The sequence below is a fragment of the Gallus gallus genome, chromosome Z (assembly GCF_016699485.2).
Source record: "Gallus gallus isolate bGalGal1 chromosome Z, bGalGal1.mat.broiler.GRCg7b, whole genome shotgun sequence".
NCBI classification, from domain to species: domain Eukaryota; kingdom Metazoa; phylum Chordata; class Aves; order Galliformes; family Phasianidae; genus Gallus; species Gallus gallus.
The window spans coordinates 47,821,611-47,835,705 of NC_052572.1; the positions used below are offsets into that span (position 1 = coordinate 47,821,611).

The window sequence follows — 14,095 nt, forward strand, 5'->3', positions numbered from 1 at the left end:
CTGGTGGCCTCCTCTGACGGAGTGATGACATCGGTGGACAAAGGGAAGGTGACTGATGTCATCTACCTGGAATTGTGCAAGGCCTTTGACATGGTCCCTGACCACATCCTTATCTCTAAATTGAAGAGATACGGATTTGAGGGGTGGACTATTCAGTGGATAAACAATTGGTTGGAAGGCCATAGACAGAGGATTGTGGTGAATGGCACTATGTCCAGGTGGAGGCCGGTGATGAGTCCTCCTCCCTCCTTGGGGACACCACTCTGTCTTGGGACCAGTGCTCTTCAACATCTTCATCAATTACATTGATGATGGAATTGAATACACCCTCAGCAAGTCTGCCAGTGACATCAAGCTGAGTGGTGTGGTTGACATGCTAGAAGGAAGGATGCCATTCACAGGGACCTCAACAAACTTGGAAGGTGGGCCTGCGTGAACCTCATGAGGTTCAAAATAGCAAAGTGCAAGGTTTTGCACTTGGGTCAGAATAATCCTGGATATATATACAGACTGGGAGAACTCCTTGAGAATAGTCCTGCAGAGAAGGAACTGGGGGCCCTGGTGGATGAAAAACTGCACATGAGCAGCAGTGTGCTCCTTCCGCCCAGAAGGCCAATGGTATCCTGGGCTCCATCAGAAGAGGGATGGCCAGCAGGGACAGGGAGGTGATTGTCTCTCTCTACTCTGCCCTTTTGAGGACCCATCTGGAGTACTGTGCCCAGGTCTGGGGCCCCAGTACAGGAAAGATCTGGAGCTGCTGGAGAAGGAAAGACCACAAAGATAGTCAGAGGACTGGAGCACCTCCCCTACAAAGACAGGCTGAGAGAGCTGGGCTTCTTCAGCCTGGAGGAGACTGCAAGGAAACCTCATTGCAGCCTTCCAGTATTTAAAAGGGGATTATAAAGAGGAAGGGAATCAACGTTTTACTCAGGTAGACAGTGATGGGACAAAGGGAATGGTTTTAAGCTCAAGGAGATAAGGTTAGGATTGGATGTCAGGGGCAAGTTATTTACTGAGAGGGTGGTGAGGTGCTGGAACAGGCTGCCCAGATTGATCCTGGAGGTGGTCATGACCACGTTGAGTGGGGCCCTGGGCAACCTGGTCTAGTTCCAGATCTGGAGATTGGTGGCCCTGCTGTGGCAGGGGGGTTGGAATTTGATGATCCTTGGAGTCCCTTCCAACCCTAGCCATTCTATGGTTCTATGATTCTGTGAATTTATTTTACTTTGGAATTGATTTTTGTTCAAAATAATTCAAATATGTAGAACAAAGATGATATGCCACTTCATATTCATGGATATTAAACAAGAAATTCAGAGAGCAAGGATTGTCCTACTGTATTTTATTTCCATTAGGCATTTGAAAATACAAAAAATAATAATAATAATAAAAAGTTGCCGTTTACAGGGGAATGGTAGTTATTTGCTAAGCTGAGAAATGGATAAATTGTGAAGAGCTGCATCTGAGAAACAGCCATGAACAGGTTGAGAGCTTGAGGATAAAAATCAAGGACTGGACCAATAAAGAACATATGGTGTCGGTGGTCTACTACAGACCACCTGATTAAGGGGAGGTTGTGGATAAGATCTCTTTGCTTCAGATACAACAAGCACTGTGCTTGCATGCTCTTATCCCGATGGAGGATTTCAGCTACCCGAATGTCTGCTGTGAAAGCAACACAGTGGGCTGCAAACAGTCCTGGAGACTCCTGGAATTCTTTGAGGATGGCTTTCTGTTTCAAGTATTGGACAGAACAATCAGAAGAAAAGTATTACTAAACCTGGTGTTCACCAGAGCAGAGGAGATCATGAAAGAGGTTAAGAGTGGAGGCAGTCTGCACTGGGAAGATCATGGAACAGATCTTCCTGGAAAAGATGTAAAGACACATATAAGATGAGGAGGTGATCTAAGACAACAAACATGGCTTCACTAAGAGCTGATTATGCCTGACCAATTGGGTGGAGTGACGGCATGGGTGGACAATAAGAGGGCAACTGGACTCGTGCAACGTCTTTGTCATGGTCATGCACCACATTCTTGTCTTTAAATTGGAGAGAGATGGATTTGGGACAGAATTGAGATGGAATTGTATGCATGGTTACAGCCAAATGGTTGTGGTCAACAGTTCTATGCCCAGGTGGATTCACAAGTCCATTGAGGGATAGGTAATCTTTAACATCAGTGACACAGAAAGTGGAATCAACTGCACCCCCAGCAAGTTTGCTGATGATACCAAGCTGAGTGGTGCAGTTGACAAAACAGAAAGAAATCCAAAGGAATCTGGACAGGCTTGAGAAGTCAGTCCTCGGGAAACTAATGAGGTTCAACAAGGCCAAGTGCAAGGCACTGCACCTTAGTCAGAACAATCTCAGATGTTAGACTGGGAGAACTCCTCGATAACAGCTCTGCAGAAAAGACATGAGCCAGCAGCAATGCGTGCTTGCAGCTCAGAAGGCCAACAGTATCCTGGGCTGCACTGAAAGAGGAGTGGAACAATATTATTGCTCTTTAAATTATTTTTTTTTCATTTTCACAACTGTGCCTTTTGGCCACCATGCCCTATTAAGCCAAATAAGTCATCAAGGAATTTTCTAAAAGATAATGGACTTTTATGACAGAAAATTTCCTTTCTCCTCGAGTCTTCGTGGGATTTGTGAATGACTGCTGTAAATTTACAGTATTACTGCTGGTATTTAACCAGAGCGGGCATTTAACTGGTATTTATCTGGAACTGCTTATTTCCTTTTAATGATATTTTCCCGCTGAAATCATTGAAATTCTTTTCTGCTAGAAAACTCAAAATTGTTTGAAACATTAATACCTATCTTCTATAAAAATTTCTATTCCCGTACAATCAGATTGCTGATTCTGTCTCATGTGACTAGACTGGCTGATTATTTTATGGCTGCATCTCAATTTTGTTCTAACATCAAAGTGTCCGTATCACTACAGACATGTAGAGAAGTGTGGAATCTACTATTTTAAAATATTGTGTACCCACATATACATGAAATACAGTAAAGTATATTTCAGAAAGATTTTACCTGTAACTGGAACACATTGTCTAGATGGTCATGATGGTATCAGTTGATTTCAGGGCAGGATGATCTTAAAAAGGTGATGTGGTACTTCAGATTGGATCTAAACCCATCACTGCCACTGCACGTAGACATTTTATACTTTTATTCTTTATCCAGAAATATAAGCTTTAAAATCTTGGGGACTTAGATGGTGCCCATACATGAATACTTTTACATTTATAGCTAAAACTATCCAGTCCAGCATCAATTAGTTTCGAGCACTGAGAAATTTATGCTAGCTGTCTTTGCAACCCATTATTCTCTGGCTCCAACACTTTAGGAAACAAATCTGCAATGCACCTATGTCTGCTCAACTTGTAATATGTGATTACAGTACATTATATTAGCATTATATTATTTCCTTAAAATAATTCAGTCTAATATAACAGGTGAACTGTTAATTTAGATATGTTTTCTAATGGAGTATTTCTTGATTTACACGAACAGCTTTCATTCCATTACTCTGAAATGCTGTAAATAGTAATGAAATTAATTTGAATTAAACAACAACAACAAAAAAAATCAGTAATTTTATACTTTTAGTATTTTAAATCAGTGCAAGGTTTAAGGTTTCTTTAGTGAAGGAAGACATACCCATCACTCTCCCATCTCTTGTAGTCACATGTTTAGATTTCTGAATTTAGTCTCGGCATCTTTCATCAGCAGTGCATCTCACATCTGATCCTAATTCTCAAATGCTACTGATACATGGAACTCCCTTTATAAAGTTCTGATTACTTTTCACTTTTAAACTCGTTATTGCTAAGACATTAACAACACTGAACACATCTCACAATAACATAATCTTTTATTAGAGATCTTATTTTACATATCCCCATAAGATATAAAACCTTCGAAGAGAAAATATCAAAAACCTTCAATTTAAATCAGTTTGTTTCAGACAACATGAGTAAGTAAAAAGAAAGACATTTAAGAGGAACATAAAAAAAAATCAGTACAGGTATAACTAGTATGGAAAGTAATTACAAGGTTTAAATCTTTTTATTTTTTTTATTTCAGCATTGTCTTTAAAATGTTTGGTTTTCTTAACCAGTAGTTTTACAACCAGCAGCCACAAAATAGAAAAGAATATAATCAAGTTGAATGGTGAATGTGCAGGGAAAAAAACTTGACTGGAATCTCATGGCAAAGAACTTAGTGTACGGTGACACTATGAACTGTTGAAAAAGAAAATCAATGGTCACATTCTGAACCAATTAAAGTAAAATTTATTTTCAGACTTCGGAGTTCTGACTTAGTTACACATTTCAGGAATGTCCAAATTCTAAATTGAAGGCTGTTCTGTTTCTACACAAAAACAATGCAAAATAAGAGAACAATGATTAAATCTCCTGGTTAAGAAAGTCACAGGCATCATGATTGTACAGCTGATGATGAAAGGTACAATGCTATTTGATCTCTTGGAAGCAATACCAACGATAAAATACTTTAAAACTTTATTGCATCAAAATTTTACCCTTCTGCTTCACAAAACTTGAAAGATTTTGAAAGCTCTCTTGCACAGAACAAACAAAAGTCTCTGAAGCATTTTAATTCTAACAATGCAATAAAATAAACATTATGAGAACCTTCTGCTGGCAAGTCTACCGAGCTTTGACTTCCAACAACAACAAAAGTATTTTCAATTACTATAGCTAAGAAAACTTACAGTACATGTTTATTGCATGAAAACATCAATTTCTTGGATCTGTCTGATTCTTTCTTTTGTGGTTAGTGGTTCTTATATTTTTGACATAACTTGCACCAGATCCTGCTAAGTTTTCCACTAACTACAAAATATACAGTAGATTGAATCAAATAGGGCAAATCTATGCAATCCTGATGGAGATCCAACCCACGACAATGCACAAAATTAGTTTCACTTTCATTTTCTTTTAAGATAGCCTGCAGCTAGAAGATATCATCTGATAAATCGTGGAACAGCAATGATGGTATTAAATACAGCAGGTATTATTAGAGTTAGAAAACAGCACACATTTTTTTACCAGTTACAATGACTTTCCATGCAACGGTATTGAAGATAAGCAATGATGTTGAAGGGATAAACAAGAGATGGAAGAGGTATGAAGATATATGAAGACTAGTAAATGGGATAATACTCAAGTGTGTGTTTGTGTGTGTTTATGTGTGTTAACTGTAAACAGTAGCTCTAATTAGGGAGTATTTTTCACACTTGAATGGCTTCAGCACTAAATATGCATTAGTTAATATGTGGAAATAAAGCTAAAAGTAAGACTCCATTCTTCAGTAATGTGAACATGTGAACATTGGCAATGTAACTGAGGTTACAAGTTTGAAAAATTATGCTTAAAATATAGGCACATGATTCTGGAATGCACAGGTCACAGAGTCTGTGACAGGCAAGCACATGTTTTGATGGGTTTGCAAACTACCTTGCTTACTATCAACTTTCTGCATTGAGTTGCAATTTCCTTAAAAGCAGCTGAAATTTAGATTTTACAGCAATTTTTGTCTGTTTCATATAATGACATCATATTAATACATTCGAATAGTTGCTCAGAATAAGATAGTACAAACTTGGTGCAGGAGGACATAGATCAGAGTGTGGCCAGCATTGTCAAACAGGAGATACACAGCTTAAGTATTATATAAACTACCTTTCCCCAAAAAACATTAACATAGACACCAAAATTGTAACAAGACATATCAAAAAATAAGGCACATTTATCTTGATATGGTAATCTTGAAATAGAAAACTCACTTCAGAGAACATTGATATCTAAATGAGTTTTATAAAAAATCTTGTATTCATGATAAGTATGGACATTTCTCATCATGTATAATGGAATAATTGCACATATCCCAGTGTGTCAAGTAACAAAATGGGAGTTTTATTAAATGTTTCCATTGCAAAATTATTTTGTAGGTTCATGTTTTCATATTTACATAATTCAGGTGAATGGCAGACGTATTAAAATCTACCACCACTTGTCACAAGTACTGCAGGCTTTCATTTTACCACAATTAAAGATCCCCTTTTCATTGAGTAAATTGAAATTAATTGTGGAATAATTTGACATTACTGTCATTTATATAAACGATTGCAAGTTTTTGGAAATCAGCTAGTAACAAGTATATTTTATTGTGTTTTGTTTCAAAGTTGAATCAGGGCTGTCTACACTGAATTATCTGTACGTAAATTTATCGGCAATCTGCAAAGAAAGCTGTTTAAAACCCAATCCCCTTCTTATGAAAATTAAAACACCAGAAACATAATTAGCATTTAACCTGAGATTTAATCTGTTGAGAGGTTAACATCCTTATAAATTTCTTCACTTGTTGCACTAATGTGTTAACTTATACTGATGTTGGTATTTTATGAAAAAAATAAAGTTGCTTGCAACATGGCTTTTCACTGTGTTGGTAAAAACAACAAAAAAAAAGACAATGCATGTTTTTCTCACAGTATCCAGAAGCTGGAATAATAATAATGTGCTTCTTATTGCACGTAAAACTTGGAGGAGATAACTGCAGATTCCTCTTCTCTATCTAAGTATTACAGCCAGACTTCATCTTAGTCGAATCCGGAATGTGTTTATCTCCATAGAACTCATATTTATTTCACTCATATTTCTGGCATCTGGAGGTGAATGCATCAAAGATAAAGATGCAGGTGTAAGACTTTCCACACTGAATTTGTTAAAGAGTTTATGCACCTTTACCTGCAGAAAATAAACAAATAAATTAGAAAATACATTATGTACCGTAAACTTTACTTCAATTTAGTCTCCAAAATGCTGGTCAAATACCCTCTACAAGTATCAGTGCAAACAATTCTTGCACCAAAATTACAGATTATTTCTGTAATGCTCCAAACGCTATACACTTGATACAATCTTTTTAGGTAGTGTTTGCGTGCCATATTTCAAAACAAGTAAGTTAAACCAGAATATTTAAAACATGATCAGAAATATTTGGATTAAAATCCTCCTTTCATCTAAAAAAAAGGCAATTCTTCAACTTAAAAGAAAATTCTAAATCTGTTTAAACATTTACTGTAAAAATTTTTAGAGATTCTAGAAATTATTATCCAGCCTACTGCCCATGGTATCATTTACAACAAAGCTGTATGATTTACATGTAATTGCTTTTACATATCACACCAATTCAATAGCATTTGTAAAACACTCAGATATTTGTACACTTTATATGCTGTAATAAGGAAGTTTTCAAAGTACCAGTCACATGAATTGCAGATACATTAAATAAAACTATTCAAAAGAAGACACTTCAGAATTTTTAAAATGACTCTCTTTGGTAAAGTTGCTCATACTATACTATTCAAAAACTGTTTGAGAAATACTGCTCTGTTATATGAAAACTGCACTTACAGGAAGTTAGTAAGACTAAATTTGACCTAAAAGTTAACTTGCAGATACTTACACGGCGCTTTCCACGCAACCACAGAACCACGTCATTATTAAATGGGAAGTAGATTTCAAGATAAACTTAGCTATAATTCTGCATTTCTCAAGAGATATCTACTTACACTTCACAATAATTTACTATAAATATCTCTGTTATAGTAATACTTGCAAGGTAAAATATCCATAGAACATCAGTTTACCTTTCCCTGAGTGGTGGAACAGAGCAGACCCACATCTCTGTTTGAAAACCTACAGTCAAATCCCTTTCTGTGAAGAATCAGAGCAGCTTCATCGGATGGCTCGGTATCTACCTGCAAACAAACCAAAAGTTACTCAAAAACTTGCAGAGCCAGCAAGACATTTTAGGACTTGTAAAGTTATCATTACATTAACACGATGGAACCACTCATGCCTGAAATAATGTTCAGCCTGAACTGAACATTTCTTTTATTGTCTAAAAGATTAAACATAATGTCTAAATAGCAAAGTGATTTTACATACACAGATACTACTAAATGTGAATTTAAGTGGTGAACAAAACAAAAAAATCAGAGCTCAAGAAATTCACATGCACAATAAGACTCAGATTTTTTTTTAGTTTTACTAATTGGCTTCCCAGATAAATTATATGGCAAAAACAAAAGAAATTAGGAAGCATACAGTAATTACAATAGCTAGCTTTAAATACTGTGACTATGTTGTATCAAATTTTCCTTTTGCAAATCCGCCCTGTAAAATCTTACATGGCTTAGAACAAAAATCACACAATAACATACAAATATTGAATAATTACAGATAAGACATGTGGTGCTCTTGAGCCCCAGTAGGCATCACAGAGTAATCCATAATCTCAAATTTCTCATTTGGAATACATTTCTAAAATCATTTAGGACAAACAGTCACATAAATACTTGAAGTAAGAATCTTATTTTGACACGTATTTTTCAGAAAACAGTCATGTCCTAGGACATGGAAAGCTTCCCGTGGGTGGGAAACATTTTGTAAATACACTAAGGCATAAAAAAAAAAAGAAATTGTACAGTAAGAGTAACAAATGAAATTCTACTTCACATTATAGATGTATATGCATGCATGCTATCTTCACAACACCCGCAAGTGGCGTGCAATGAGTCTTCCAAGTGCCACAAGCTGTTTGTTGTATCACTATACTCACTGTCATTTATTTTCTATCACATAATTTAGTTCATTGTATGTATTTTCTATTTTAGTTCTTCAGCCCTTCACTTTATTAAATAAAGTGGCATAAGTTTTTTTTGTTTTGTTTTGTTTTTTTAAACCTTATTTAACTTGAGTTGTGCACTGACATTTTCTCCCAGGAATCTCTCTCATGAGTCACATTCATTTTCTGTACTTCAATAAGATCTATTGCCTCAGAGAAGCCTAAGTCAACAAGCATTAGGCATTTTGCGAAGCTTTATCTCTTTGAGGTGTAACAAACAAGCAGTGTCAATAGATTAGGTCTTCAGATCCAAATCAAGTTTCTTCTAATAGAGTAGATTTTAGAACAATAGCTTGAACCAGTTTCTTTGAAATACAGTATGACATAGCTTCACAGAACTACAAATTAATAGTTGTAAATATAATTCAGAAAACAAAATGATAAACTCTAGTTATTTTTTAAGCAAGTTCTCCCTTTAAAAGAACAAAAATGTACTCAATAGTACTTGGACTTGAAATATGATATTTTGCAGTAAGATGTTGACGTGTAAAAATGCTGCATAGTTTACAAAACCAAAGCACATCTCAGTTTGAGAAGACTTTCATGAATAATACAGCTTTTAACCACCTAAAATCATACTGTTAACTAATGAATGGTATCCATAGTAAAACAATTTAAATAGGTTTAATATGCTTATTTAATGTCTAAGGTGGCTGAAAAAGTTCTTACATTGTTTACTGAAACAGCAGCTCCACCTCATAGATTAAATTAATAATAATGATGCATCAAAACTATTTTCAGTTTCCAACTATGTGATACCTAATTTTGTCACTTTGTCAGTCACATGGAAAAGTGCTGCACTTAAAAGTAGTCATTTTTATGCACACAAAATATTACTGTCTGTCTAAACATCAGATTAGAGACTTATTAAAATTCATACTAAAAAAGCCTGACTTTTGATGGGGTTAATTGATGTTAAGAATGACAAGACAGTAAGGAAGTATCAAAACTTTATCTATCTTCAGTAGAATTACCTTGTAGTCACCTGCATAACAAATACACTACAACTGACAGTATGAAAATTTCATTTCTTAAGTTTTTAAAATTAAATATTACCTTAATTAAGATTCAAAATGTTTAAAACATAAAGGTAATTAATGGTGCCTTCAGGAAGAGAGCTTTATTAAGTATAAACACCACATAATACTCAAGATTTTACACTTTCTACTACTTAGCATGCACAAAACATCCATAATCCATTACTAAAAGAGGTGTGAGAGCGAGCAAGCTGCCACAGTTTCCACGTCTACTTTAACTTATCTACTCTTATATCAACTCTAGGTAAATTAGATTATGTCTATGCATGCCTAAGGGAATGTCTGAGCACAAATGAACCTAACTTATGTCACATAAACCTTCTAAACATCGCTATGCTACCTGTATGAAAACCTGTAACAAATTTCCCAATATCTAGAAAAGAGGAACATCCTTAATCTTGCAAAACTTTACAGCAAAAAGCATTTATATTTGGTATAAGGGGACAAATGCACTCAGTTTTTAAATCTGAATGTGCTGTCCGCTTACAGTAGGCAAAATCTTTGTCAAACAAGACATATGGTGTTGGACTCCTGCATGACGGGATCACACCCAATGGCATTTCCTCCCCCCTCTCATGCAGGGGAGGAGAGTTTAAAAGTGAAGTGAGAATTTCCCTTTTTCTTATTTACATTTTAATGCATTTTCATGAATTCTAATTTCTACCTTAAATCTTAATAATATATATTAATTCAGTACTCTTTTACGTGAAATTATTATGATATAATTTCTTGAATATCTGGTCCTTGTGTAATGATAAGTACAACAAAGAAAAGGTGATGTCTGACAGTAAACGACTCTCAGTGGAAGATATGGAGGTACTCCATGACACCATGACCCACTCCCAAGACATTATCAAGCTGACTGCCCACTGACTATTATCTGCTGCTTCTGTTTCATGTGGGCACTAGTGATACAGGCAGGAGCAATGAGAGGACTATCAAGAACTACAGAATCATGGGAACAATGGAAAGGGACTCTGGAGCACTGGTTGTTTCTTCTTCAATCCTTTGAGTCAAAAGGAAAGAATTGGAAAAGGGCAGTAGGATCAAGAAATGGTTACAGGACCGCTGCCACAGACAGGGATTTGGTTTCTTAGGCAGAGGGACTCACTTTAAGAAACCTGGTCCACTGAGAGCTGATAGGGTCTATGTGCCTGCAGAGGGGAAGATCATCTTCAGTTACAGACTTGTCAAGCTGGGAAAGAAAGCTTTAAATTCATGTTGCCAGGGAAAAGGAATGCTGATATCAGTATTAGCTACAACTGCCCAAAGACAGGAAAATGAGTAAGGCTGAGTAAAAAGGCACCTAAAAAGCAACACAAAGGAATGCCAGCCAGTAAGTCAGTTTCAGTAGGGGGCCCAACTCAAATGACTAGGCAAAAATCTTACATGGGAAATCAGCAGAAGGAAGAACTGCAATTCTTAGCCCAGTCTTAGTGTTACACCACAGGCTTCAGTGAGATGTTGTGGGATGGCTCACATGACTGAGTATGACATGGAAGAGATAGGCAGGAAAGGAGGTAGGGTAGTCCTCTACATTAGAGAAGTTTTGGACTGTATGGAGCTTAGTTACGGTACTGAAAGCGCTGAATGACCTCTGGGTAAAAGTCAAGGGAAAGACCAACAAGGGAGATATTGTGGTAGGAGTATGCTACAGACCACCCAAACACAACGAAGAAGCAGATTAAATATATTCTATGAGCATATAAAAGAAGTATCACAATCACTAGCATTCATTCTCTCGGGGGTCTTCAACTTCCCAGACACCTGCTGGAAATACAGTATAGCAGAGAAAAAGAAAACTAAGAGGTTTCTCAACTGTTCAGAGGAAAACAGAACTGCTTCAGTAACTCAACAAATTAAAAAAAAAAAAAGTTTACAATATTTGGAAGAAGGAACAAGCAACTCAGGGGGACTACAAAGATGCTGTGAAGTTATGCAGGGAGGAAAGTAAATGGCCAAAGACAAGCTAGAGTTTAACCCGGCCACTAAAATAAGAGACAATAAAAGATGCTGGAAGACAAAGGAGAAAACAGAATGAAGCCCTCATAATCCAAAGAAAAATTGTTATCAATCTGCTACACCACTTGGATACACACAGATCTAAGACTCCAGATGGAATATACATTAGAGTGCTGAAGAAGCTGGCATGAGTACTTGCTAAGCCATTTTCAATAATATACTAGCAGTCACGGTTAAGTGGGGAGGTCCTAGATGACTGCAGGTTGGCAAGGTGATGTCAACTACAGAAAGGAGGAACAGGAGATTAACAAGCATGTCATTGTGATCTTGGTACCAAGGAAGGTCATGGAGCAGACCATCTCATGTCCTGTCATATGGCATGTACAGAACTGGTGAGAAATGCACTGTATGTATCCAGTGATATGAATGGACTAGAAAAAAAGGGAAACATCACTCCCATGTACATGAAAGAGATGAAGGAGGACCCAGGGAACTACGGGTCAGTGACCCTCAACTCTGTGCCTAAAAAGATTGTGGAACAGATCCCCCTGGAAGACATATTAGCGCACAAGAGGAAAGAGTGGGTGATCCAAGACAGGCAGCATCAGTGGACAAAGGGAAAGCAAGTGATGTCATCTACCTGGACTTCTGCAAAGCCTTTGAAAGGGTCCTCCATCACATCCTTATCACAAAATTGGATAAATATATATTTGAAGAGTGGACTATTCAGTGGATACAGAATTGCTTAGAAGGTTGCAACCAGAGGGTTGTGGTCAATGGTGCCATGTCCTGGTGGAAGCTGGTAATGAGCAGTATCCCCCACAAGCCAATCTTGGGACCAGCACTCTTTAATATCCTTATAAATGACACAGATGATGGGATTGAGTGCACCCTCAGCAAGTCTGCTGATGACACCAACCTAAGTGGTGTGGTTGACACAGCAGAAGGGATGTCATCCAGAGAGATCTTGATATTAAAGATGAGCCCTTTTGTGCTTTAAAGATACCTTCCAACTCTGAGGATTCTACGATTCTATGACCTCTGAGGTTCCTTACAGCCCAAGCCATCCTATGATTGTATGACATGATTTTACTACACCTCTTGAACATTCACAGATCTAAGACTCCGGATGGGATCCATGTAAGGGAGCAAAAAGAGCTAGCGCAAGTATCTGCCAAACCACTTTCAATAACATACCAGCAGTCTCAGCTAAGTGGGGAGGTCCCAGATGACTACAGATTGCTGAAGTGACGTGCATCTACTGGAAGGGCAGGCAGGAGAAACAGGGGATTAACTGGCTTGTCTCTGTGATCTTGGTACCAGGGAAGGTCATGGAGCAGACCATCTTGAGTGCTGTCACATGGCATGTGTAGGACAACAAGCTGAACAAAGCCAGACACCATGGGTTTATGAAAGGCAGATCCTGCCTAAATGAGAAGATGATCTACTTAGTGGATGAGGGGAAAGCTGTGGGTGTAGTTTACTTGGACTTTAGCAAAGCATCTGATACACAGCTTTCTCCTGGAGAAACTGGATGCAGATGCTCTGTCTGCTGGGTAACAAACAGGCTGGATGGCCAGGCCCAAAGGGTTGCTGTGAATGGAGTTAAATCTGGTTGGCAGCTGGCCACAAGTGGTATTCCTAAGGAGTCAGTATTGGCACTGGCTTTTTTAATACCTTTATCAACAATCCTGTCATTGCTGAGGAGTGGGTGAGTCCTCAGTGAATTTGCCAATGACACCAAGTTGGGAGTATTCACCTGTTTGATGGTACAAAGACTCTACAGAGAGATCTGGACAGGCTAAGGTTAATGAACTGCATCCGACTGTATGGCATTCTACAAAGCTAAATGCTGTGTGCTGCACCTGGCTGTCAAACTTTTCCCAGGTGACAAGGAACAGGGCTCAAGCAAATGCCCTAAGGTTGCATCATGGAAGGTTTTGACTGGATATCAGGATGAATTTCTTCACAGAAAAAGTGCTTAGGCACTGGAAGAGGCTGCCCAGGGAAATGGTGGAGTTGCCATTCTTGGAGATATTTAAGAGACATGTGGATGCGGCACTTAGGGACATGCCTTAGCAGTACACTTGTGATGTTAGGTGGATGGTTAGATTTGATAATCTTGAAAGTCTTTTCAAACTTAAGTGATTCTATGATTCAACAGCAAAAGCTATATAGGCGTAGTCTACATTTCTGGCAAAAACAAAACAAAAATCAGATAAATTGGCCAGAATTATAGCATTTGCCATTCATTCTTAGAAAACAGAAAAAGGAGGCATAAATGAAGTGAAGAGGCCTTTTGGCATGCATAAAAGTCTTTGCAAAGCTTAGTACCATTTCTGCTATGGACTAGAATTGTTCTGTACC

At 37.6% G+C, this 14,095-nt stretch overlaps 1 protein-coding gene across 2 annotated transcripts in view; it reads right to left on the reverse strand.

The window, feature by feature from the left end:
• Positions 1-3,870: 3,870 nt before the first annotated feature.
• Positions 3,871-14,095, reverse strand: part of MAN2A1 (mannosidase alpha class 2A member 1) — a 119,733-nt gene continuing 109,508 nt past the window's right edge. For both annotated transcript variants that reach the window (XM_003643046.5, XM_046905798.1), the window contains exons 21-22: positions 7,690-7,800; positions 3,871-6,784 (exon numbers count right to left, since the gene is read on the reverse strand). In XM_003643046.5, the coding sequence (XP_003643094.2) occupies positions 6,632-6,784; positions 7,690-7,800 (264 nt within the window). In that variant the 3' untranslated portion in view covers positions 3,871-6,631. The remainder of the gene's footprint in view (positions 6,785-7,689; positions 7,801-14,095) is intronic.